Below are 25,668 nucleotides of genomic sequence, written 5' to 3' on the forward strand. Positions count from 1 at the left end.
ATTCTGGCTAGACCTTAAAGGGGATAAACTTTGTGGGAAGGGACGGCAGGAAAGGGGGTTGAATTCCCAAGAAGAGAGACTGGCATGAACGAAGGAAAGATGCTTAGGAAGCGGGTAACCTTGATGACAACCAGTTTGTTTAGTCTTCTCATTAACACCCAATTCTTACAGTGCTCTCTGGGAGAGTTGCTTTCTTTGGATCCCCCTCTCACAGTTACCTTCTCGCTCGTCTAAAAGCACACTGGGGAGATCGCATTGGTATGTGTGCAGACTTTTGTATGCTGAGTACTGGGAGTGGAGCGGGAATACAGGATGCAGTTAAGCACGGTGGTGAGTGCAGAAGGACGTTTGTGTCAGTTTTTACATCTGCCGTGCTGTGGAAAGACCTGGGTCTGCAGTACATCAAACGCGTGTGTTCCCAGCGTCTGTGTAAAGAAAGATTAGTCGCCGCAGGCTTCGCCGCTTGAGGCTCAGAGACACAACGCTGAGCTGGGAGCCCTCGAGCTCCGCGGCGAGCCTCAGCGCGGCAGGCGGGGCTGCTCGGCGGAAGCCGAACTCTAGAGGCGGCGGAAGTGCCAGTCCGCACGGCCAAGATGGCGGCGCCCAGGCGGCTTTGGTTGGAGTAGGTTGCTGTTTGCAGAGACCCCGATCAAGTTACTCAGGTGGAGAACCCAGAAGCAAGGTGTCTGGTTACTTTATCATACCTGCTTGGGAGTCTTTGCACAGAAGTATCTTGTGTTACCTAGACCTCGGGTACAGCTCTTCATTTCGAGCCTCACGAGCTGTCTCTTGGTTGCAGACGCGGGCGATCCAGGATGCTTAACTAGAGCCTGAGGTGCAGTCTCTGGATTGGTCGTGTCGCCGATACGCTGCGATGTAAGAGGCTATTCCAAAACCCAGTAAATCCATTGTTAGTTTTCTTTAGAGGTTATCGCTTTAGAGGTTATCTATAGGAATTATCCTTATTATAATTCAAGGTGTAACTTTTAGCACTAATTGATTTTAGACAAATCCCCCCCTGGAGTTTGTGGGGGAGTACATTTGCTTCTTTATGTAGCATGGGACTTGCTGTTTTCATTCACTGAAGTTTATTTATATAACAGATACTGTGGAAGGCACGCTGCATGCAGTAATGATTTGCTGTTGTTTTGAAAGGTTTCCTGAATCCCAGGTTGAATTGAAACGCCTTATCCTCCTGCCTCCACTTCCCAAATGCTGGGATTAGGCTGTCTCATCCTTGTGCATTTTACAGGCTTGAAACTGAATTTGGAATAGCTTAAATAATTTGCCTAATTTTACACTAGTAAGTAGTGGAGCTAGTCATTTGATTTCTGACTTAGGTTTCTAATGCTGCTGTTAAACAACCCATCACAGCCCCGTGTTTGTGTGTGTGTTTACTGGGCAGTGAAACTATTGGGGTTCAAGAATCGTCTCACAAACACCAATCTCAGACAGGGATAGTTTATTGAGCATATATCCCATGACTGGACCAAATTCCGTGGTCCAGATTTGGGAACTGGACCATACCCCTTGAATTAAGATCCTACAGGATTTTTAGGCCCCAAATCCACAAACATCTGTGCCAAGTTATTCAGGATTTAGGGATGGAGGATTTCCTTGGGAACATGTCTTTGTTGTACACTCACTGTGTTCCTATTGGTTGGGGTATTCAACTGTGGCAGGGGACTTGCTTTATCTAATATTCAGGTCTTAACTTGCCTACTGGGATGGGACTTGTCTAACATTCATGTGTCTTAACTTGCCAATTAGGATGTCAATTACGCAAGTACATGTCTCTTTGTGCCAAGTAGAATGTCAATTCCCAGGGAGATCTTGGAAAAGTAAACTTGACCACTACTCACGATGGAAGTATTATTCCAAATAGTTTCTTATACTGGTACAAGTGTCTCTTTTATGTTGGGGACCATCCCCAAGGCAACTTACACCATACAAGCTTATACAAAGGTGTAGGAAGTGCTGTTGGGTGGTTGGTTTGGGTCCAAGCTTATTGTGGGTAACTATACAAAAGAGTTCTTCTGACTTCTGTCTTGATTGGTTTCAAAGGGCACAGAACATAACAGAATATATAATCAACCTTGACATTAGAAAGTTTCTAGCAACAGCAGAAACATATGGGAAGGTTTCCTTATAATGCCAAGCTATCCAGGTAACAGCTGGGCCTTAATATCTTACCTAGGTCCCAACAGAAACCAAGGTCTTCTGCATGCTAGGCAAGCACTCTGCCACTGACCTACACATGACTACTCAAACCAGCACGTGTGCACGCACTCGCTCACACACACACACACACCTCCTATACCTGAAGCTAACTATGTAGCCTTGGGGGCTGGCTTTGAATTCAACTGTTCTGCCTCAGCTGCCTGCATGCTGACAATAGCCCTGAACATTTATAGCCTTTTTTACATACCTCTGCCCAAAGTAAACTCTCAAAAAGCTTTTTTAGTGGTAACTTTGTTTTTTATCTTTTTTGTGGGGAGAAGGTCTTGATGTATTATAGCACAAACTGTCTTAGGGCTCTCAAATCCTTTAACCTCCTGAGTGCTAGGGTTACAGGCATAGCCAATCACAGCTGATTATGGGTATTGTTCCTTAAGTTACACACTCATGTTAATATTTTAACATTTCTGCCCCCTTTAGCCCTTGTGTTAGGAGTGTTTTCTATACTGGCCTAGTAAGTATAGTTATTTCATTTGATCCTGCATAGGACTGGGAAATAAGGAAATACATAGATTGCTTGCCACCGTTACCATTGTGGCCTATTTGTCGTGTCTCTCCCTGCTTCTACTGTCCTCAGCCTTTAGAAGATGTGTCCCATGTGCCATTTATTTACATTTTATTTTATTATGTTACTTGTTTATTTTGGGGAGGGGAGGCACACATGCCACACTGTGCTTGTGGAGGTCAGGGGACCGCTTGCGGGATTTGGTTCTCTCTTGTCACCATGTGGGTTGGGAATTGAGTTCAGGTTGCCAGTCTTGGCAGCAAGTGTCTTTATTGGTTGAGCCATTGAGGCTCTGTTGGTTTCATTGTTTATTTTCTGTGATAGGGTTTTTGTAGACAACTAACCTTAAATTCACCGAGATCCACTAGCCTTTGCCTCCCTAAAGGCATGTGCCACTTTACCTGGTGAATTTATCTTTTTGAAAGTGTACATACAGGCTGGAGAGATGGCTCAGAGGTTGAATGCACACTGACTGCACTTCCAGAGATCCTTAATTCAATTCCCAGCAAACCATATGGTGGCTCACAACCATTTGTAATGTGATCTGATGCAGTCTTCTGGCCTACAGGTAGAACACTGTTCATAAGAAATCTTTTAAAAAGGAAAATGTACATACAATTTAGTGGCTTTTTCAAATATAACAAGGTTGCTACCAACATCATCTAATTTGAGAAAATTTTTGAGAGTTTTGTCACCCACAGATTGTAAACAACCTAAATTGGCAATACTTACTTTTTGGTTGTTGTTTTGTTTTGTGTTTTGTTCTTTTGAGACAGGGTCTCACTGTGTAGCCTTGGCTGTCCTGGAATTCACTAGGTACACCAGGCTGGCCTTGAATGCACAGAGATCTGCCTGCCTTTGCCTCCCAAGTGCTGGGATCAAAGGTGTGTGCCACCATGCCCCACTCTTGTTTGTTTTTTTGACACAGGGTTTTATGTATTTCAGGCTGGCTTTTAAACTTACCATATAGCCAAGGGTAACCTGGAACTCTCTACCCTCTTGCTTTTTACCCCCAAGTGCTGGGGGTTATAGACAGGTCAGCCGCCCTTGCCTTAGCTGTAAATAAGTTTACTAGACTGATGGCCAGAGAGGGCTGATAGAGAAAGAAATGCCAGTGAGCTCACATCAATGCATGGAAAAGATAAAGACAACCAGGGTTCAGTTGTAACCGCTGCTGTTTTGATGCTTTTAGGGGTGAATGAGAGGGAGGACTGGAAGGAATCATACAAAGGGCACAGCTCCAGGGTCATGATGCTGTCTAGACCGAAGCCTGGAGAGTCAGAGGTGGACCTGCTGCGCTTCCAGAATCAGTTCCTTGAGGCTGGTGCAGCCCCAGCGGTGAAGCTGGTGAAGGGGAGTAGGAGGCATGGTGATGCTCCTCCAGACCAGCTCCCATCGCAGGACCATCGGGATGTGGTGATGCTGGACAGTGAGTGCTTGCGAGCATGGGCATGAGGAGAGAGGGCTCAGCCTCAGGGACCCTGCTTCCATCCTGAGGTGGCTGAATGCTGCTCCAACTGTAACCTGTGTTGCTGAAAGTTTGTTTTATTTTTATTGCTTTCATTCATTCCTCTGTGTGTGTGTGTGTGTGTGTGTGTGTGAGAGAGAGAGAGAGAGAGTGAGTGTTTGGAACTCACTATTGAGCACAAGCTGACTTTGAATTTGTGACAATCTTCTTGTAAATACTGAGGGACCAGAGGTGCAAGCCAGCGCTGCAGCTTCATTATACAGATGAAGAAACTGAGGTTCAGAGAGGTTAAATATCATACCCAAGAATACACAGCTGAAGCTAGGGCCCAGAGCAGCTGTCTTTTGTTCTTTGTTTCTGCCCCCAATCCATATTTCCTTAGGAACGTGTGAATATACTTAATATCTGCATTCTTTTTCTTTCAGATCTCCCAGATTTGCCCCCAGCTCTGCTTCCCGCTCCTGCAAAAAGAGCAAGACCGAGCCCTGGTCGCCCCCTGCCTCACGATGAAGACCCTGAAGAGAGGCTGAACAGGCATGATCAGCACATCACTGCTGTCTTGTCTAAGATTGTTGTACGTGTCAGCCCGGCTGGGTGGGGCAAGGCATCCCATTTGGACGAGAAAAGGGTTTATAAGTGGAGGGTGTTGCAGAAAGGTACACTTTTAACACTCCGAGGTCAGATTGGGACATGGTTAGAACCACCTAGACTAGATCCAACATGGGTTCCTGAACCCCTGGAATGAGGGTCATGGGGGCCACTGGTATCGGGTTCAGCCTGGAGAAGCCTGTGCGTCTTCCTTACTTTGTGTTTTGTTGCCACAGGAACGAGATACAAGTTCAGTCACTGTGACTCTGCCTGTGCCCAGTGGTGTTGCTTTCCCACCTGTGTTCCATCGCTCTCAGGAGAGACAGGTAAGCCGAGTTCCCTTAGGTGGACTTTCAGTTAGGCTTTCTATTGCTGCACCAAAACACCATGACCAGAAACAGCTTGGGGATGAAAGGCATTATTTCAATTACACTTTCATCAGGACCCCAAACAGGCCAGGAACCTGGAGGCAGGAGCAGATGCAGAGGCCATGGATAGGCGCTGCCTACTGGCTTGCTCAGCCTGCTTGTTTATAGAACCCAGGACCACCAGCCCAGAGAAGCACCCCTCACAATGGGCTGTGCCCTCTCCATCAATCACTAGGAAATGCCTTAGAGCTGGATCTCCTTTCTCGCGACTCTAGCTTGTGCCACGTTGCAGTAAAACTATCCAGCACAGGCGGTGCTTAGGGAATGAGTGGTTCTCAGAGCGAATCTTCCCTAGGGAGCTCTGGACAGTGATAAGCAAGTCCCTTTTATTTTCCTTTAAAGAAAACCATATATAAGTATCTATGTCTGGGCCAGGCAGTGGTGGCGCATGCCTTTAATCCCAGCACTTGGGAGGCAGAGGCAGGCGGATATCTGAGTTCAAGTCCAGCCTGGTCTACAGAGTGAGATCCAGGACAACCGGGGCTATACAGAGAAGCCCTGTCTCAAAAAACCAAAAAAAAGAAATGAAAAGAAAAGAAAAGAGCCAGGAGTGGTACAACGTGCCATGTCCACCGTGCCCACAGAGCCCAGAAAGGTAGAGTGCCCCTGGGACGTGAGTTATAGGTGCTTGAGCTGCCCAGTGAGAGAGCTGCGAATTGAACTCAGGTTCTCTGGAAGAACAGCGGGTGCTCTGGACCACCGAGCCATCTCCAGACCTCTCTTTAGACATTTTGTTTTTATCTGTGTGAGTGTTTCACCTGCACGTATGTGTGTACACAACGTGCATGCCTGGTGCCCATGGAGGTCTGAAGAGGCTTTCTTATTCCCTGGGACTGAAGTTAATGAATGGTTGTGAGCCACGTCATGGGAACTAGGAGTTCAACTCTGCAAGAGCAGCAAGGCAAATGCTCCGAACCACTGAACCATCTGTCTGTAACACACACACACTTTTTATCTTTGAAGTTGTTTCAGTAGGAGGCGGGCCTCATACTCAGAAATGTCTTTTTTGCCTCAGCCTTTCCAAGTGATAGAATTTTGTGTTTTTGTTTGTTTCTTTTGCGTGGCGTGGCTGGGAATTGAACCCATTGCTTCCCGATTCTTGGCAATGATGCACCCTGAGTTCTAACCACAGTTCCAGTCGGACTTTCTTCTTGTGGTGTGTGTATGTGTAAATGTGCATGCTGTGAGTTTTGGAGGTTTGAGAAGCACCTCGGGTGTCATTCCCTGCCTTCTCCTGTCTTTAGTCTTTAAAACAGCTTAGCCTTGTTGTTAACAGCTTTGCATGTTGAGAGTCGATGGCTTAGGGCTTAGATTGTGTGAGAAAGGGTCTCTCTGTGTAGCCCTGGGAGTCCTAAAGCTCACTGTAGACCAGACTGTCCTGGAACTCACAGAGATCCTCCTGCCTCCGCCTCTCAAGTGCTGCCTCTAAGTGTATAAGCATATACTATCACATCCAGCCTTCAATGCCCTTTGAATTTCCAGGGATTCTTTTGTCTCTGTCTCCTATCTTGCTTTAGAAGTATTGAGATTACAGATTCGTGCAAATTGTACCAGTTTAACATGGGTTATGGGGATTCAAATCAGATCTTCATGTTTACAGAACAGGTACATTTACTTGTGTGTGTGTGTGGGTGTGTAAATGTGTTCAGGCCTGGGCATGAAAATCAGAAGAAAACCTGTAGGAGTCAATTCTCCCCTTCCAGCATGTGGGTTCCATGGATCAAGCCTGTGTTATCAGGCTTCAAGTGCTCCTACCAACTTGGCCATATTGCTGTTTTTGTTGTTGCTGTTTTTTGTTTTTGTTTTTGTTTTTTAATTTTATTTATTATTATATGTAAGTACACTGTAGCTATCTTCAGACACACCAGAAGAGGGCGTCAGATCTCATAATGGATGGTAGTGAACCACCATGTGGTTGCTGGGATTTGAACTCAAGACCTTCGGGAGAGTAGTCAGTGCTCTTAACCGCTGAGCCATCTCACCAGCAAACCTGTTTGTTTTTTTCTTTTTCTTTTTCTTTTTCTTTTTCTTTTTCTTTTTCTTTTTCTTTTTCTTTTCTTTTTTTTTTTTTTTAGACAAGGTTTCATTTCTCATCACCATCTTCAAGCTTGCTGTGTAGCAGAGGGTGTCTTGAACTCCTCTTATTTCTGCCTCTAGCTCCAGAATGCTGATTTTAGCTGGGTACCACTATATCCAGAAGTCCTACTTTATCTGAGAAACTTTCTTTTCTCTTTGTTCCAGAGCCTTGGAGCTAAGAAAGAATGGGTAATGAATATCAACAACTTGGTTTATTCTCTTTGCCCTGTAGGTGAGACCAGCAGCATCTGGTAAAAGGAGCATCTTTGCCCAAGAGATTGCAGCAAGAAGGGTGTCAGAAAGCAGGGTGACATCAGCTGAGCAAGTTGTCCCCAGCCTAGACACACCAGAGGGTGAGTGCTGCCAGGCTGAAGATGACAGTGCTCAGTCATGTTGGCTCGTAGAAATGTATTCTCTCTTTGGTGGTGGTAGAGTGGGGCAAAGTCAAGATTAATGTGTGCCAGTCTGGCCTTGAACTCACTGTGTAATGAAGGGTGATTTTAAACTTGTGATTCTCCTGCTTCCACCTCTGGTCTGCTGGAAATACAGGCATGTGCCAGCATGCCAGGTTATATGGTTATGGGATCAAACCCGGGCTTTGTGTGTCCTAGCAAAGATATGCACGCTAGCAACAGAGCTACATCCCTAGCCTCTCAAATGTCCGTCCATTATTCATTCTCATTATCTCTCTCTGTCTCTCTGTCTCTGTCTCTCTCTCTCTTTCAAAACTTTTTGCTGGTCAGTGGTGGCGTGTGCCAAATGAGCCAAATCCCAGCACTTGGGAGGCAGAGGCAAGAGAATTTCTGATGGTTCAAGGCCAATCTGGTCTACATACAGAGTGAGTTCTAGAGCAGCCAGGGCTACACAGAGAATTCCTGTCTCAAAAACAAAACAAAAAACTAAAGAAAAAGAAACAAAGAAAGAAAGGAAGAAGGAAAAAACCCAAAATACTAATACATATAAAAATTATATTTAGACTTGCTTCGTTTTATTTTACGAGTGCTTGTATTTTGCCTGTGCGCATTTATGTTATCCTGTGCGTGCCTGGTACTGTCTGAGATCAAGCAGGGGCACTGGACTCCCTGGAAATGGCATTTGAATGGTTGTGAGTCACCATATAGGTGCTCAGAACTGAACCTCAGACTTCTGCAAGAACAGCAAGTGCTCTTAACTCCTGAGCCATTTCTTCACCTCCCCCAAGCATTTTTTTTTTTTTTTTCTTTTTTGAAATGGTTTCTCTGTGTAGCCCTGGCTGTCCTGGAACTCACTCTGTAGACCAGGCTGGCCTGCCTGCCTCTGCCTCCCGAGTGCTAGGATTAAAGGTGTGCGCCACCACTGCCCGGCCCCCAAGCATATTTTAATCAATTTCAGATAGATACTACTAAGGGAGGGTAAGTAATTAATTCTGCCTCTAATTCTTGAAAGCTACACCTACAGTATTAACAACCAAGGCACTGGGGCTGGAGAGATGGCCAGTGGTGAAGAGTGAGGAGTGCTCTTACAGAAAACCCTAACATGATTGCTAGCTCCTGTGTCAAGTACTTACAACTGCTTATAATCCCAACTCTAGGGGAGCCGATGCCTCATTTGGCACATATGTGCACTTGGCATGTCCACACACAACCCATATATGTGTGCATGACACACCCACACAGACACAGACCCCCACACACACACACATAATTAAAATAAAACTTTTAAAATTAACCTCTGGCCGGGTGTGGTGGCGCACGCCTTTAATTCCAGCACTCAGGAGGCAGAGGCAGGAGGATTTCTGAGTTCGAGGCCAGCCTGGTCTACAAAGTGAGTGCCAGGACAGCCAGGGCTACACAGAGAAACCCTGTCTCGAAAAAAAAAAAAAAAAAACTAAAATTAACCTCTGAGCCCTCTCTCCAGCTGTCCCATATAAGTCTTAAGAGAAGAATGAATGAGAAGTGGTCATCTTGCCTCCCCCAAATGCCTGAAATGCTGTGTGGTTTCCTTTCTGTGTCCAGCGAAGCCCCGGGGCCATCGTTGGTCCCTGGGACTAGTTGCCTTATTGAAGAGGCCAGAGGGTAGAGCTAGGAGAGTAGAGCAATAAAACTGACTGCCTACTTCTTTCAGGTGCTGTGCCCTGTGAGACACCCTCCTTCAGGGACAGAAGCAACCAGCTTCCTGGGAGGAGTCATGGCTTCCACAGACCAAATCTAGTCACAGGAAAGGGGCTCAGGAGCAAGGCAGCTGAGCAGGAGGTGCAGACAATCCATGAAGAGAATGTAGCAAGACTACAAGCCATGGATCCTCAGGAGATCCTGAAGGAGCAGCAGCAATTACTGGCTCAACTCGGTATGCATGTTAAGTCTTGCAGTTAGCTTGCTGGGGCCACACGAAGCAGGGACTGCCACTTGTTGGGGAAGACGTGTGTGTGTGTGTTTTGGTAGCTGGGATTGAACTCTGGTCCTCACATATTCTAGGCAAGTTCCCTACCACTGAACCATTCTTCTAGCCTCTAGAAGTCCAGGGCAGACATAATTTGAGCGTTTATTTACTTGCTGGCTTTGGAGATTGATGCTCTATACTGATACTTCCATGCATTTCTTTGTCCTTAAGCTATTCTTCTACTCCTGGGAGAGATATGGTATTAGGTTCATTTTACTAATGAATAAATGAATGAATGAACAAACAAACAAACAGAGCAGGCTCTGTTACTTGGAGTGGTACATGCCTTTAATCCCAGCATGTGGAACTACTTCCAGTCAGACCAGAGTTCATGCTCAGCTACATGGCTAGTTTGAGGCCAGCCTGGCTCTGAGACCCTTCCTTAAAGCTTGAAGCTGATGGCCTAGCTCAGTGGGTAACTAAGCAAGCCTTTGACCATGTAAAGGTGGGAGAGAACTGACTGCACTAAGTTGTACTCAGACCTGTACGTGTACACATACTACCTCCCTGTGCCCCAATAGTAACTGAAAACAAAAAAATCCTCAAAAAGAAAAAAAAAAGTGAGACTCAGAAATGTAAGAGAAATTCTCCACAAGTCGCATAGCTGGTAAGGAATATAGAGTAGATTATGGGAGGAGGGCTCCAATCGAAACCCAGAGCTTTGCACATGCCAGACAAAGTGCCTTATACAGCTAGTGCTGCAGATTGGATTTGGTGCTGCTGGTGGTCTAGCCACCCCTGCTCCATTAGGTACTACCATAGTTCCTGGTGTAGTTCACCCTGTGCTTTATCACAGCTGTGCTCTGCCCTCTCTCCTTTACCCACTTGTGTAACTACAGTGACACATACAGGAGTGTGCTGTGCCACACCTTTCTTCTTAGTCAGTCTTGTTCCACATTATATGCGGAGCACTTATGTGCTGTATACTCAGTTTTTAGTAAATGTATTTACAGACTGAGAGGAAATGAAGAAGTTTGGCTGAGTGCTGTCCTTTTGGCTCTAGTCAACATTCACTTGTTTCTCAGACATCTGATCTGATAGCAAGCAAAGGTTCCAGCATAGGAACCTCGGCCAGAGGACTGTGGAGGGCAAGGGCCATGGGGGGTAGTCAGGTTCAGGGGCTACACAGGGGTGGGTTGGCAGGGTCATTAAGGAGCCCCAGGAGACTGTAGGGGGCCTGAGCCAGGACAGGGAAGTAGTTTGTCTTGACCTTAGCACCCAGAAGTGGGAATCTTCCAGCAGGTGTCCCGTGAGGAGTCACCCTAGCTTCTTACTCTCTGCCTTTACCCTCAGACCCCAGCTTGGTTGCCTTCCTGAGATCTCATAGCCATGTCCAGGGACAAACAGGAGCAAAGGCCACCAAGAAGCAGAGCCCAGAGAGACCCTCAGTTCTTGTCACTAAAGAAGAGCCTGTCACGTCAACTCGTACAACTCGGACTGGGGACAAGCTGGAAGAAAAGCCGGAGGCCACGGTGGAGGACAAGATGGAGGACAAGCTGCAGCCAAGAACCCCAGGTATGGAGGGCAGGTACCATCATTTCTTCAGAGAGGAAAAAAAATAGCCCGGTGTGGTGGTGCATGCTTTTAATTCCAGCATCCTTGAGAGGCAGAGTCTGGCGAATCTCTGTGAGTTTGAGGCCAGCCTAATGTCTGCATATCAAGTTCCAGGACAGCCAAGGCTACAGAAGGGGAGTGTGCATGCTACCAAGCCAGACAGCCTGAGTTAGATCCCTGGAATCTACATGATGAAAGAGAAAAACAACTTATACACACACGCACACACACACACACTCCTCATACACAAAATAAATAAATGTTAAAAAAAGAAACACTCTCCTCATACACAAAATAAATAAATGTTAAAAAAAGAAAAAAGGGTAGGAAAAGTGTCCTTTGTCCCAGCCTGCTGATGGGGAAGATGCTCTCCCGCCCTTGGACATCTTCATTAGTGTCTTTAAGTTGACTCAGTGGTCCTCATTTGCTAGCGCACAGCTTTCTGCGCACACTTCTGTTTTCTAGTCTTGATGCCCCTACCTCTCTCCCCACCTGAAGGGTCAGCAAGGTGTGACTGAGGCTCCCTCCCAAGACAGACCATCTTCCTGCCCTTGCTCTTGCTTCATTCCCTTTCCATCACTGTATTGGAGGGATGGCAGGATCGGGAAAAGGGAGAAGTGTCCAGTGCAGGCCTCTGAACATGCCAGACCAGAAGCAGAGGCCAGTGGAACCACTTATCTCCCAGAAACAAGATTATTCCATTAGGGATTAACAAAAGAGGAAATTGAATTATGACAGCCCGGAACCTGCTGCTCCTGAGGGACTGAGGGACTGCTGGGCCAGCCAGGGAGATTGAGTGGGGGTGGGGTGAAGGTGAGGTCGCAGGAGGAGATGATAGAGGTGTTCTATACCCTGCCCCACTGGAGCAGCATAGCTGCCTCCCCTTCTTGGTCTCCATTCTCTTGCTCCTTCAGAGGGTTGTACCAGAGAGTGGACTACTATACTTTCCTTGATGTATGGTGTCCTATCTTCGTTCTCTGTCCCTTCTTCCTTTTCTTCTCTTCTTCTTCGAACATGTCTTTGAGGTCAGCATGGGGCTAGAGCCAGGACCAGCTATGTTTGCTATAGTTGAAACATTCATCCAGTTGCTAGGGGTGCCAGCCCCCAAGCCGTACCATTTAGCCAGAGCTGAGGCAGCTGCTTTCTGCCAGTGTGCTGAGCCCCTTGAGGAACACAGTGCTTCTGCCTCCCTAGCACTGAAACTGCCCATGACCCCCAGCAAAGACTGGCTCCACATGGACACGGTAGAGCTGGACAAGCTCCATTGGACCCAGGACCTGCCCCCGCTCCGGCGGCAGCAGACACAGGAGGTGAGGACGAACAGGTGGGGTGGGGTTGCTGCTCTTCTGCCCAGACCTGGGGCCTGAGAAATAGCTCTTATTTGTTCTCAGCTTCTCTCCTGTCACCCTGCCTGGCCCTATAGGCCCCCCAAGCCTTGTTCCCAGTGAGAGGAAGAGCCCAGAGCTAATCCTAAAAGACTTGAGATTAAAGGTGACTGAGTGTGAAGAACTGCTGCAGCACCCAACACAGTTCATTTCTTTGTCTTAGAGAATGCAGGCTCGATTCAGCCTTCAGGGCGAGCTCCTGGCGCCTGATGTGGATCTTCCCACACATCTGGGCCTGCACCACCATGGAGAAGAGGCCGAGGTAAGGGATGGGGTCCTAGGAGGACTGGGGAACTCTTGGCAAATGTTTAGCAACTGTGCAAAACTCGGAGCTCTGGTCACTTGCCTTTGACCTCCTGTGTGTCCCACCCCAGCTCATGGCCTTGCTGTCACTCAGTTTCTTAGAGTCAAGATGCTGCTCCTTCTATTGACACCCTACCTTCCTGTAACTCAAGAGCCAGGCCTTGCATGCTTTCCCTCAGGCTGTTCCCTCCCTCACGAGCTGCCATCCTGGTTTCCTCTGGCCTAACTCAAGCCGTCCCTCAGCTTGGAAAGTTTCCCAGCCCTCCTTTGCTCACTGACTGAGGTCCTAGGCCTTGCGCTTGGCAGGGCAGTCCGTAGACCCCCAAGCTCTGCCTCTCCCTCCTCTGACCACTCTACTGATGCTTCCTCATGGAATCGCCATTTTCACAACCTAGCATGGTTCACTCCAGAGAATATCTGTATCCTTATTCCATGCTGGACCACTGACACCATACCCATCCACTGAGACCAGATTCACTTTCCATGGCTGTCCTCTGATTAGAAATTAAACAGCTATTATATCCCTGTTTGCTGTGTGGTAGCTATTGCTCTGTGCATGACCTATAATTTTTATTAGCTTGAGGTTCCAAGGAGAGCCATGACTAGGTGTGTGTCACTTGTTTATCTTGCCTTTCTCTTGACACCTTCCTGGGTATTTAGAAGATACTGCCCTGTGTCTTGATTCCTTCTGACTCTTTGTCCCTGCATCAGCGAGCAGGGTATTCTCTACAGGAGCTGTTCCACCTGACCCGTAGCCAGGTGTCCCAGCAGAGAGCACTAGCATTGCAAGTGTTGTCCCAGATCGTCGGCAGGGTAAGTGGGCTGCTGGCCTGGTCCTACCAAGCAATACCCCATCCCTCATCCCTTGATCTTAGACGTTTCCTCCTTACTGTGGGTCAGACTAGGAATGGGGCAAATGTGCAGTAATGGGTCAGCAAAGGTTCTATCCAAGTTCTGCATCTTGTACCCAAGGCCCAGGCTGGTGAGTTTGTGGACCGCCTAGTGGGCAGTGTCTTGCGCCTCCTCTTGGATGCTGGTTTCCTCTTCCTGCTGCGCTTCTCTCTGGATGACAGGGTGGACAGTGTCATTGCAGCAGCTGTCCGGGCTCTGCGTACTCTGCTAGTGGCTCCTGGAGATGAGGTATGTCAGGGCGACAAGGCTCTGCTCTGCGTCCTGGGCATACCCTTTGCCAAGGCTTGGAGGCAGGCTGGAGAATAGGGTGGCAGGTGTAAGCCCCTCCTGAAGGCCACAAGCCTTGCCTCCCTGCCGCTTCTGTGTGTTGGCGAGGGATAATTTTGCTGTCCTGGACCATGACTTCTGTCTGTCTCTTCCCACCTCTACCCCATCCTCTGGCAGGAGCTCCTGGACCGCACCTTCTCTTGGTATCATGGAGCTTCGGTGTTCCCTCTGATGCCCAGCCAGGACGGTAAGGAGGATGAAGATGAGGATGAGGAACTCACAACAGGAAAGGAGAAGAGAAAGACACCTGAGGAAGGAAGCCGCCCTCCCCCGGACCTGGCCAGACATGACGTCATCAAGGTAAAGGGCACTCTGCATTTCCATCCTTGACCTACAGGGCAGGCTCGATGAGCAGGAGAGGTCACCAAGACCTGGGTGTCCCCCTTATGTGGCAGTGGGTTTCTTTCTGCATCCTTAGGGGCTCCTGGCTACCAACCTGCTGCCTCGGCTCCGCTATGTGCTGGAGGTGACCTGCCCAGGACCCTCTGTGGTCCTTGACATCCTGGCTGTGCTTATCCGCCTGGCCCGGCATTCCCTGGAGTCGGCCGTGAGGGTGAGAAGGGAAGGAGGGCACTGAGAATGGACAAAAGGTCCCGTGCGCTCTTCTTGTTTTATTTTTTGGGTCTTTTTATTGGTGTTTTTGTTACTGCTCTTGTTTTTTTTTTTTTTTTGTTTTTTTTTGTTTGTCTGTTTGTTTTTTGGAGACAGGGTTTCTCTGTGTAGCCCTGGCTGCCCTGGAACTCACTTTGTAGACCAGGCTGGCCTCGAACTCAGAAATTCGCCTGCCTCTGCCTCCCAAGTGCTGGGATTAAAGGTGTGCACCACCACCGCCCGGCTACTGCTCTTGTTTTGAGATAGAATTTCATTATGGCTCAAGCAGGTCTAGACCTCACTGCATCCCTTATGCTGGCCTTAAACTTGCAGAAATCCTTCCTCAGCTTCCTGAGTACTGAGATTATAGGCATAAGCCTGTGGTCTATAACCTGATAGATGATGGACCTTATCTTGATCTCCTTTGCCTCCCTTTCCCGCCTATCTCCCACAGGTCCTGGAGTGTCCTCGGCTGATGGAGACCATAGTTCAATTGTTCCTGCCTACCAGTTGGTCCCCTGTAGGGGTGGGGCCTACTCCCAGTCTATATAAAGTGCCTTGTGCTGCTGCCATGAAACTGCTTAGAGTCCTGGCTTCAGCTGGGAGGAATATTGCTGCCAGACTGGTAAGCTGGATGCATGGCAAGAGATGGAGGGCATAAGACAGGGCTGGTTTGAGCTGGATTTACTCTTGAGTGGTGGATAGCTACCTCAGTCCATCTTCCTCTTCCTCCCTGGTCTGTTTGCCTAGAAATTCAACAGAAACCAGCAGGTGGGACCTTGGTCACCTGGGTCTGTTGGTATTCTGGTCTTATGATGTGGGGAGGGTTCCCTGACCCTAGCCAGTCCAGATTTGCTGCATGCAGACAGGCCTTCATCACCCATAGCTAAGCAGAAAAAGTACCTAGCAAATACTAACTAAAAAGAAGGGAAGAACACTGGCTAGGGAGCCGCTCAGCAGGTAAAGGCACTTGCTGCCAAGCTGATCACACAAGTTTAGCCCCTGGAACTCAACATGGAAGGAGAAGGAAAAGACTCCTCAAGGTTTGTCTGATTTCCATATGCATTGTCTGACAGGTGAGCGCTGTGGCCCCAGATAAATGCTAAGGAAGAAAAGCTCAAGGAGGGGACCAGAGACTTAGAATAGGGCAGCTTGAGCCTGTTTCCAGGAGAGCCAGTACTAGCTGGATGACCCTGCTGCTGTACCTTCTCATCTCTAGCTAAGCGGCTTTGACGTCAGGAGCCGCCTGTGCCGATTCATAGCTGAAGCGCCACACGACCTGGCCTTGCCCCCCGAGGAAGCAGAGATTCTGACCACCGAGGCCTTCCGTCTGTGGGCCGTGGCTGCCTCCTATGGCCAGGGTGGTGACCTTTACAGGTAAGGAGAAGCCTGAGATAGGCTTCTCGCAGGGCCCTGCTGTCGTGCACTGTGAGTTCTGCAATACATCCTTCAGTTTTGTTGAAGGCCGTGAGGAAGGGAGGCCAAATACGATGGGGAATCTCTGCTGGGCATGAATTGCTAGGAAAAAGCGGACCAACTGCATTCTTTGACAAAAGCAGAAGTCAGATATCAGTTCCCAGTTGTGGGGTAACCTAGAAGGTTTGTAGCCTTCCCAGTTTTCAGGGCCTCACCTTGCACAAGTGTCTCTGTCCTGGGCTGTCCCCCTCTGGCTCCTCTTTCTCTGAGTTGAAACTCCTGGCAGAATTGTGCCCTCCTCTTGCCTCCCTGTGTAGTGAAGGCCAGTTGTCTTCCCCAGGGAGCTGTACCCAGTGCTGCTGCGGGCCTTGCAGACACTGCCTACAGAGCTCAACGCTCATCCCCTACAACCCCTGGCCATGCAGCGGGTGGCCGCTCTGCTCACTCTGCTTACCCAGCTCACCCTGGCAGCTAGCAGCATACCTCCTGAGCCTGCCAGGTAGGCCAGATCCAAGCCTGTCAGCAGGCATGCCCATGTGGAATGCTCCTCCACAGGGAGTAAGGCGGCCCATGCTTACTTTTGCTCCTTTGGCACTCCTGCAGTGGCCCTGCTGAGTCCTGTGGGCTGGCCATCCCTTCCTCAGTCACCTGGACACAGGTGTCTGGACTCAAGCCACTGGTGGAGCCATGTCTAAAGCAGACCCTAAAGTTCCTGCCCAGACCGGATGTGTGGAATGCTCTGGGCCCAGTGCCCAGTGCCTGCCTTCTGTTCTTGGGTGCTTACTATCAGGCCTGGAGCCGGCAGGTAAGTGCAGCCTGCCTCCCTGACTGCCTTCAGGCTATGTACCTCCTCCATTCCTTCTCTGTTGGTCCCTTTTCTACCTCTTCCCCCCGTGTGTGGTTCTGAGTGTAAACATGGCTGTGCTGAGTAGAGCCCTCATAGACCAGACAGTTACTTTTCTACTGAGCACCACCCTTACCTTTCACTTCTACCTGTTGCTCCCTGCTTTGTTTCCCAGGGGAGCCTCTGAGAGCCATGTTGATGGGACCAGGGACCCCGAGCAGTAGCTCAGCTTTGTCGGCCCTCTCATGCACGCTAGATGTTATGTACTAGAGCAAGCTCAGGGCTGTCTCCCCTTCAGAAAGATCAGGCTGTGGAAGCCTCCAAACAGATTTTTTGAGACCCTTAGTATGGTGGGTCTGGATATATAGGGCTACGGTCTTCTAGCCCATCAGCTCAGTGAACCCCTTGGTTCTCCAGTCAAGCTTGTGCCCAGAAGACTGGCTTCAGGACATGGAGCGCTTGTTGGATGAGTCCTTGCTGCCACTGCTGAGCCAGCCTCCTCTGGGCAGTCTGTGGGATTCCTTAAGGTACAATCTGGAACGGCATCTGGGGGAGTGCGGGGTGGAGGTAGTTCTCCTGAAGGGCCTCTGAGTCTGTCTCCCCAGTCCATCCCAGGACATGGCCCTTTAGGGGCCTGAGGAAACCCAAATTCCCAGCAGGAGCAAACCTCGGTACTGTGAGGAACACGAACTCTGGTCTGCACAGCCATGCACGGCTTGCACTCACAGCCCAGAGTCCCCTCAGCATTTCTGTTCTCCCTGCAGGGACTGCTCCCCGCTCTGCAATCCGCTGTCCTGTGCTTCCACTCCGGAAGCCCTCCCCAGCCTTGTGTCACTGGGCTGTGCAGGAGGCTGTCCCCCTCTCAGTGTGGCTGGCTCAGCCTCACCCTTCCCGTTCCTCACTGCCCTCCTCTCCCTCATCAACACTCTGGTCCAGAGCCACAAGGGGCTCTGTGGACAGGTGAGCCTCGGGTGTCCATTTGGAGGCCAGGCATGGGGACAAGATAGCAGGGGTAGGAAAGAGGGAGAAAAGTGGCTCGGAGGGGGCAGCAGTCTGGGGAGTCCCAGAACCCATCAGTGTTTGTTTCTAGATCTGAACAAACTTGTTTCCTCAGCTGTCTGCTGTGTTGACTGCCCCAGGACTCCAGAACTACTTTCTCCAGTGTGTGGCTCCTGCGCCTGCCCCACAGCTCACACCCTTCTCTGCCTGGGCCCTGCGCCATGAGTACCACCTACAGTACCTGGTGCTTTCCCTCGCCCACAAAGTGGTGGGTCCCTGTCTGCAGAGTCAGCCTCACCCTGTTGTCTTTCCTGCCTCTCAGCTGTAGTCCATATTCCCTGATCCATATCCTCCATCTTTCTATCACTTCCTCTCTCTGTCACTTCCTCACTCCCTCTGTTTTGTGTCCTCCATGCTGCCTCCCTGCACTAACTAGAGCCCTGTCTCCTCCCTAGGCAACACTGCAGCCAGAACCAGCTGCCAGCACTGCCCTCCACCACGCTATAGCCTTGGTCCTGCTGAGCCGGCTGTTGCCTGGAAGTGAATACCTTGCCCAGGAGCTGCTGCTGAGCTGTGTGTTCCGGCTGGAGTTCCTGCCGTAAGTCCAGGGGTCTCAGGCTTCAGGGGTTTGGTACTTTTGGGTGCTGCTGAACTTTGTTAACAAAACAGCATCTTGGAGCTGGAAACCTGGGTTTTAGTCTCTATCCTTATACTTAATTTGTTATTCCCTCAGTAAAGTGAATCGAGGCTATTCATCTTCACCCCACCTGAGAATGATAAGACTCCACAGTATGTCAATGGCTAAAAAAATGTCACATAAGCTAAGCTAGGGATGTAGTTGAACAGTAAAACACCTACTTGGCATGTGTGAGGCTCTAATTCAAAGTAGGGATCTGGTTCACTATGCACACCTCTCATCCTAGTACTCGGGAGGTCAGCCTGGGCTATATGAGAGATAGATAGATAGATAGATAGATAGATAGATAGATAGATAGATAGAGGTGGATAGGTAGAGATAGATGATAGATAAGTGATAGATGCATATATAGATGATAGATTATAAGTAAATAAACAAATAAACAAACAAATAAATAGGAAAGAGCTTGGTGAGAACTTAACCCCAGCACAGCTAGAGGTCAAGCATGGAAGTTTAAGTAAACTTTCCCTCTGTTCCATCTCCTAATGCTATGCAACATTATGGTGTGAGAGGCTATCAGGGGAGCAGAGAGGCACAGGACTAAACTTAGAAACTCTAGATCTGGGACAGCTGTCTGGATGCTGTGATTCTAGCCCTTAGTTTTGACTTTTGTATCATGTCACAGGGAAAGTGCTTCAGGGGGCCCAGAGGCAGCTGACTTCTCCGATGGACTGTCCTTAGGGAGCAGTGGGGACCCTCGGTGTAGACGAGGGGCCCTCCTCGTTCAGGCTTGCCAGGATCTCCCCAGCATCCGCAGCTGCTACCTGGCCCATTGTTCACCAGCCCGAGCCAGTCTGCTGAGCTCCCAAGCCTTGTACCGTGGAGAGCTACTACAAGTCTCAAGTCTGCTACTGCCTATACCTAAGGAGCCACTGCTGGCCACTGACTGGCCCTTCCAGCCGTTGATACATCTCTACCACCGAGCTTCAGATACTCCCTCTGGGCCACCTGCTGCTGACACTGTAGGCGTTGCCATGCGGGTCCTACAGTGGGTGCTAGTTCTGGAGAGCTGGCGCCCCGAGGTCCTCTGGGCTGTGCCCCCTGCTGCCCGCCTGGCACGTCTCATGTGTGTGTACCTGGTGGATAGCGAGCTGTTTCGAGAGACTCCCATACAGCGACTGGTGGCAGCTCTTTTAGCTCTGCTCTGTCGGCCCCAAGTCTTGCCAAACCTCAAGCTGGACTGCCCCCTTCCTGGCCTGACCTCTTTTCCTGACCTCTATGCCAGCTTCTTAGACCATTTTGAGGCTGTCTCTTTTGGGGACCACTTGTTTGGGGCCCTGGTCCTCCTTCCTCTACAGCGTAGGTTCAGTGTTACCTTGCGCCTCGCCCTCTTTGGGGAGCACGTGGGAGTGTTGCGAGCACTTGGCCTGCCTCTGACTCAGGTATGTCCTACACTATCAAGGCCTGCCTAGGACCCTTCACTGGACACTAGGGGCAGTCTTGAGCAGTGTGGCACTTTGGTGGGCATCATGACCTCATTACCTCTTTGAAAGCATCAAGCTGTAGGAATAGAAGGGTTTTTATCATGGCATCTGGCAGAGAGCAGACATATTATTACCATTGGGTTTTTTCAAGTCAGGGTTTCTCTTTGTAGCTATGGCTGTTCTGGAACTTGTTCTGGAGACCAGGCTGGCCTGAAACTCACAAAGCTCCTGCCTCTGTCTCCTGAGTGTTGGGGTTAAAGGTGTGGATCACCACTGTCTGACAGGGTTCATGTTATTAACAGGTTTGGTTTCTGCTTGTGAACTCCTACAGTCTAGAAGAAGATATACTAAGATCAAAAAACAAAACCATAGTTGTTAATTACTCAGATTCTTGGTGTGTTGAGTCAGAATTCAGAGAATTTTTAAAAGATTGGAGTGGGGCTGGTGAGATGGCTCAGTGGGTAAGAGCACCCGACTGCTCTTCCGAAGGTCCAGAGTTCAAATCCCAGCAAGAGATCTGACTCCCTCTTCTGGAGTGTCTGAAGTCAGCTACAGTATACTTACATATAATAAAAAGATTGGAGTTAAGGAGAAGATGAGGTGGAGGAGAGAGGTTGACTTAGTGCTGAAGTTTGGGAAGAATTTGACTCTAAAGTGCTTACTAGAAAAGGCTATGAAGCAAAGCCCTAACCGGTGATCGATCAGACTAAAGAGTCAGCTCACACGTTGTAAAGAGAGCCAGGCCTGGCAACACAGGCCTATTCTCGTCTCTCGGGAGCTGAGTGAGGAGGATTAGAAGGTTTTGTTTTGTTTTTTAGATTTATTTATTTATTTATTTTATGCATATGAATGCACTGTAGCTGTCTTCAGACACACCAGAAAAGGGTATCAGATCCCATTACAGATGGATGTGAGCCACCATGTGGTTGTTGGCAACTGAACTCAGGTCTTCTGAAAGAGCAGTCAGTGCTCTTAACCACTGAACCATCTCTCCAGCCCCAGGAATAGAAGTTTAAGGACAAGCCAAGCTGAGCATGGTGGCACACGCCTTTAATCCCAGCACTTGGGAGGCAGAGGCAGGCAGATTTCTGAGTTCGAGGCCAGCCAGCCTGGTCTACAGAGTGAGCTCCAGGAAAGCCAGGACTACACAGAGAAACCCTGTCTCGAAAAATACCAAAAAAAAAAAAAAAGAAGTTTAAGGACAGCCTAGGCTATATACAGAGTTCTAGTCCAGTCTAGGGTGAGACCAGACACTGTCTTCAGAGTGCTAAGGATTGTAGCTCAGTTGATAGAGAGCTTGCTAGCCACTCCTAACTCCACTGTCTCAAAGGAGTAAGGCAGAGAAACAGAACAGGATGCCAGTGTCCTCAAGTTCATGCCTGCATGAGCATGTCCACCTGCACTCAGGTGTACATATAACACACACACACATGTACATTTATTAAAACATTAAAAAATTAAAAATTGGGGGCTGGAGAGATGGCTCAGTGGTTAATAGCACTGACTGTTCTTCCAGAGGTCCTGAGTTCAAATCCCAGCAACCACATGGTGACTTACAACCATCCATAGTGGAGATTTGACACCCTCTTCTGGTGTGTCTGAAGATAGCTACAGTGTACTCACATACATAATTAAAATAAATAAATAAAACTTTAAAAAAATTAAAAATTTAATAGTTACTCATAGTAATTTTTTTATTTAAAAACATTTTAGAGCCCGGTATAGTGGTACACACCTTTAATCCCAGCACTCGGGACGCAGAGGCAGTTGAGTCTCTGTGAGTCTGAAGACAGCCTGGTTTATGTAGAAGTTCAGAGCCAGAGCTTCATAAAGAGACCCTGTCTCAAGGGAAAATAAAGGTTTTGAGACAGTGTCTTCCTGTGACCCAGGCTGGACTCAGCCTTGTAACCCGTGCCCTGGCCTTCTGTGTATGTGCAGGAATGATAGGCCCCTGCTCCCACTCCCAGCTCAGTAAGTATTGTTTTTATTTATATTTTTTCTAGTCTCTTTTGTGTATTTGTATATATATATACTTGGGGGGGGGGGCGGAGGTTCAAGACAGGGTTTCTCTGGCTGTCCTGGAACTCACTTTGTAGACCAGGCTGGCCTCGAACTCAGAGATCCGCCTGCCTCTGCCTCCTGAGTGCTGGGATTAAAGGCGTGCACCACCACGCCCAGCGTATTTGTATATTTTTATAAAATTGGAATTACTGCTTAATGAATTTTTCATTTAACCTTACATCATGAGCAGTTGCCATCCCTTAAATACTCTTAAGAAATCAATACTTAAGCCGGGAGTGGTGGCGCACGCCTTTAATCCCAGCACTTGGGAGGCAGAGGCAGGTGGATTTCTGAGTTTGAGGCCAGCCTGGTCTACAGAGTGAGTTTCAGGACAGCCAGGGCTACACAGAGAAACCCTGTCTTGAAAAAACAAAAACAACAACAAAAGAAATCTACTCTGTGTGTGTGTGTGTTTGTGTTTACGTGTGTGTGTGCGTGCACACTAGAAATGGAACCCAGGGCTTCATGCATCCTAGGAAGGTGCGCTCAGGCTGTAAGCTATGTCCCAATACCAACCAGTCTTTGCCCTTTAGCTTTCAGGCACTAAAGAAGGGAGGTCTTTCTAGGACCTGATTTCTGCCCTGTAATTTGATGGCATGTGACCAACAGTCATCCACTGCTGCTACTGATGGACATTCCCAGTTGGCCCTCAGCATATCATTTCCTTCTGTCACAGCTGCCTGTGCCTCTAGAGTGCTACACAGAGCCTGCTGAAGACAGCCTGCCTCTCCTTCAGCTCTACTTCCGGGCCTTGGTTACTGGTACACTCCGTGCACATTGGTGCCCCATCCTCTACACTGTAGCCTTGGCTCATGTCAACAGTTTCATCTTCTGCCAAGACCCAAAGAGCTCAGTAAGTCACCTCTCTATGTTCAGAGGGAAGGAGGGAGCAGGTGGACCAGTTGGGGATGGGCGGAGGGTTAAGTGAGTCCATGGGTGGGTACCAGTCCTCGGCTTAGTGTCATATCTCTCTCTTCCGTCCACTCCCAGGATGAGGTAAAGGCTGCCCGAAGGAGTATGCTGCAGAGAGCGTGGCTGCTGGCAGATGAGGTAGTATTGTGGGTGTCTGGACGGAAAAGATAAAGGACGTTAGGAACCAAACCTCAACAAACTCTGACCACCCACTTCATGGGTTTTGTCCTCTCTGCAGGGGCTGCGGCAGCATCTCCTTCACTATAAGCTTCCCAACTCCAGCCTCCCAGAGGGCTTTGAGCTGTATTCCCAGTTACCTCGCCTGAGGCAGCAGTGCCTTCAGACACTGCCCACAGAGGGGCTCCAGAATGGAGGAGTCAAGACATAGGGCACTTGCCCCCAGCTAAAGATGAATACTCTACTCTCCTGGGACTGAGCAGTGAGCCTCCTGAGAGAAGGAAACACAAGGTTTGCCTTCCTGTGAGCACATTGTTTGAGCCTTTTTTAGAACAGAAGGAACTCGTATTACATCATGATACTGGAGCTCAGGATCTGGGGGCTGAGGGCTGTGCCAGGCATGGAAGGAGGGTGGCTTCAGTATTTACCCTGCGGTGCCCAGGACAGTCTGAGCACAGCTCTCCTCACCCACCTCCAGTCTTCACCAGGCCAGGGTGTGCAATTGCTGTGCTACACTCTGAAATAAATTCTTTTCTAGTCTGACTGATCTGGACTGTTTTGTCACATTCAGAGTTGGTAGCAAGGGTGGATATTCCCGAGGAGAGAGATGGGAGAAAACGTCACAATGGGAGGTAAACACAGTCTCCATCTGGGGGTGGCAGAGGTGTGTGTCCTGGGAGTCTGTGACAGTGACAGTGCTCCTGGAGTGGGTGTGGTCATGGAGGACTCAGCATGCCCTGGAAGTGCTGAGGTCAGAGAACCCAAATGTCAGCCTGGTGTAGTTCTATGCCGTTCTCAGTGGGCTTTTTTTTATAATTGTGTTCATCTGTATGTGAATATGGCATGTGTACAGAGACCAGGAGATAATTTTGGATCCCCCTGTAGCTGTGTGGTTTTGAGCTCCCTGCTGTGGGTATAGACCAGACTTGGCTGCACTGACCACTGGGCTATCCTCCAGCCCTGGTACTTTCTAGATTATCCTTCTCTCTGATAGAAAATATATTTTTTCTTGCTTAGAAAATATATATTTGGGGGCTGGTGAGATGGCTCAGCAGGTAAGAGCATTGACTGCTCTTCCAAAGGTCCTGAGTTCAAATCCCAGCAACCACATGGTGACTCACAACCACCCGTAATGAGATCTGATGCCCTTTTCTGGTGCGTCTGAAGTCAGCTACAATGTACTTATATATAATAATAAATAAATCTTTGAGCCAGAGTGAGTGGGGCCAACTGGAGCAAGCAGAGGTCCTAAAATTCAATTCCCAACATCCACATGAAGGCCCACAACCATCTGCAGCTACAGTGTACTCACATACATAAAATTTAAATAAATAAATCTTTTTGTTTTTTTTGTTTTTAGAGACAGGGTTTCTCTGTATAGACCTGGCCTTCCTGGAACTCACTCTGTAGACCAGGCTGGCCTCGAACTCAGAAATCCACCTGCCTCTGCCTCCCAAAAGGCGTGGTACACCACCACACCCAGCAATAAATAAATCTTTAAAAAAATGTGTGTGTGTGTGTGTGTGTGTGTGTGTGTGTGTGTGTGTGTGTGTGTGTATCTGTGCAAAGCATTGTAGAACATGCCTTTAATTAGCCTGGTCTTCAAATACACAGAGAAACCCTGTCTTGAAAACACACACACACACATACTATGTGTATGAATGTTTTACATACAGACCACGTGTGTGCCTGGTACCCCTTGAGGCCAGATGGGGACATCAGACTCCCCTGGAACTGGAGATACAGATAATTGTGACCAATTGTGACCAATCACTTCGGTACTGAGAATTGAACCCTGGTCCTCTTGAAGAACAGCCAGTTCTCTTAACTGTTGAGCAATCTCTCCAGCCCAACACAGGCTTTCTTATCCTATCATTTGCTGTATGGAATAATCGTTCTTTCAGATCACCAGGAGAGGTCCAGTATGACCCTGTCAGTGAGCCAACATAAATGGCATGATCACCCACTATCAGACTAGTGGCCTATGAGGGAACTTGAGGCAGGAAGTAAGTGATGGAAACCTTAGGTGTCTGTGAGCACTATGAGGACAGTCTCAGGAGACAGGCTTCATTGAGCAGCTTTTAATTGTGGGGAACAACAGCTATTTAAAGCTTTGGGGAGTGGGTAGAGGCTTTCGGGGTAAGTGTACTTCCTTGGCCATGGCTAAGGTACTGTGGCCTTATTTGTATGAAGAGGAATTCCAGGTGCTTTGATAAGAAGAGAGGATGTTTAACCAGCAACATTGGCCGCTGTCGGCCTCAATGGTGGCAGAGGTGATGGTGGGGCTTGGGGGTGCTGGGACATGCAGGCCCAGAGCAGGGAGGGAGGAATCCTACTCCTGGAGT

General features: G+C 48.7%; 1 protein-coding gene across 3 annotated transcripts; it reads left to right on the top strand.

Annotated features, from left to right (window-relative positions):
* The first annotated feature begins 575 nt into the window (after positions 1–575).
* Positions 576–23,866, top strand: Rpap1 (RNA polymerase II associated protein 1). Of its 3 annotated transcripts, none has more exons than XM_021157074.2 (26): positions 576–682; positions 800–876; positions 3,936–4,172; positions 4,637–4,785; positions 5,036–5,125; positions 7,536–7,656; positions 9,407–9,628; positions 11,015–11,236; positions 12,470–12,585; positions 12,824–12,922; positions 13,675–13,776; positions 13,936–14,103; positions 14,320–14,502; positions 14,621–14,755; positions 15,248–15,418; positions 16,013–16,170; positions 16,550–16,708; positions 16,813–17,014; positions 17,471–17,580; positions 17,818–18,013; positions 18,168–18,320; positions 18,508–18,650; positions 19,375–20,131; positions 22,911–23,087; positions 23,225–23,284; positions 23,385–23,866. In XM_021157074.2, exons 3-26 carry the CDS (start codon positions 3,992–3,994, stop codon positions 23,532–23,534), a joined length of 4,224 nt encoding a protein of 1,407 aa, XP_021012733.1. In that variant the 5' UTR covers positions 576–682; positions 800–876; positions 3,936–3,991; the 3' UTR covers positions 23,535–23,866. The 3 variants fall into 3 exon arrangements, with proteins under 3 accessions (XP_021012733.1, XP_085690675.1, XP_029329923.1); XM_085834549.1 differs by having other exon boundaries at positions 585–662; XM_029474063.2 differs by lacking the exon at positions 800–876 and having other exon boundaries at positions 585–682.
* The last annotated feature ends 1,802 nt before the right edge of the window (positions 23,867–25,668 follow it).

Source organism: Mus caroli, unplaced genomic scaffold (genome assembly GCF_978045245.1).
Source record: "Mus caroli unplaced genomic scaffold, Mus_caroli_1 scaffold_2, whole genome shotgun sequence".
NCBI lineage: Eukaryota > Metazoa > Chordata > Mammalia > Rodentia > Muridae > Mus > Mus caroli.

What these genes read in the sequence shown, in the direction of transcription:
- Rpap1 (XM_021157074.2), top strand. Translation starts at nt 3,992, where the DNA reads ATGATGCTGTCTAGACCGAAGCCTGGAGAGTCAGAGGTGGACCTGCTG. An exon ending in CAGCCTAGACACACCAGAGG is followed by an intron (nt 7,657 to 9,406) that starts GTGAGTGCTGCC and finishes TACTTCTTTCAG; the next exon opens with GTGCTGTGCCCTGTGAGACA. An exon ending in AGTCTGTGGGATTCCTTAAG is followed by an intron (nt 17,581 to 17,817) that starts GTACAATCTGGA and finishes TTCTCCCTGCAG; the next exon opens with GGACTGCTCCCCGCTCTGCA.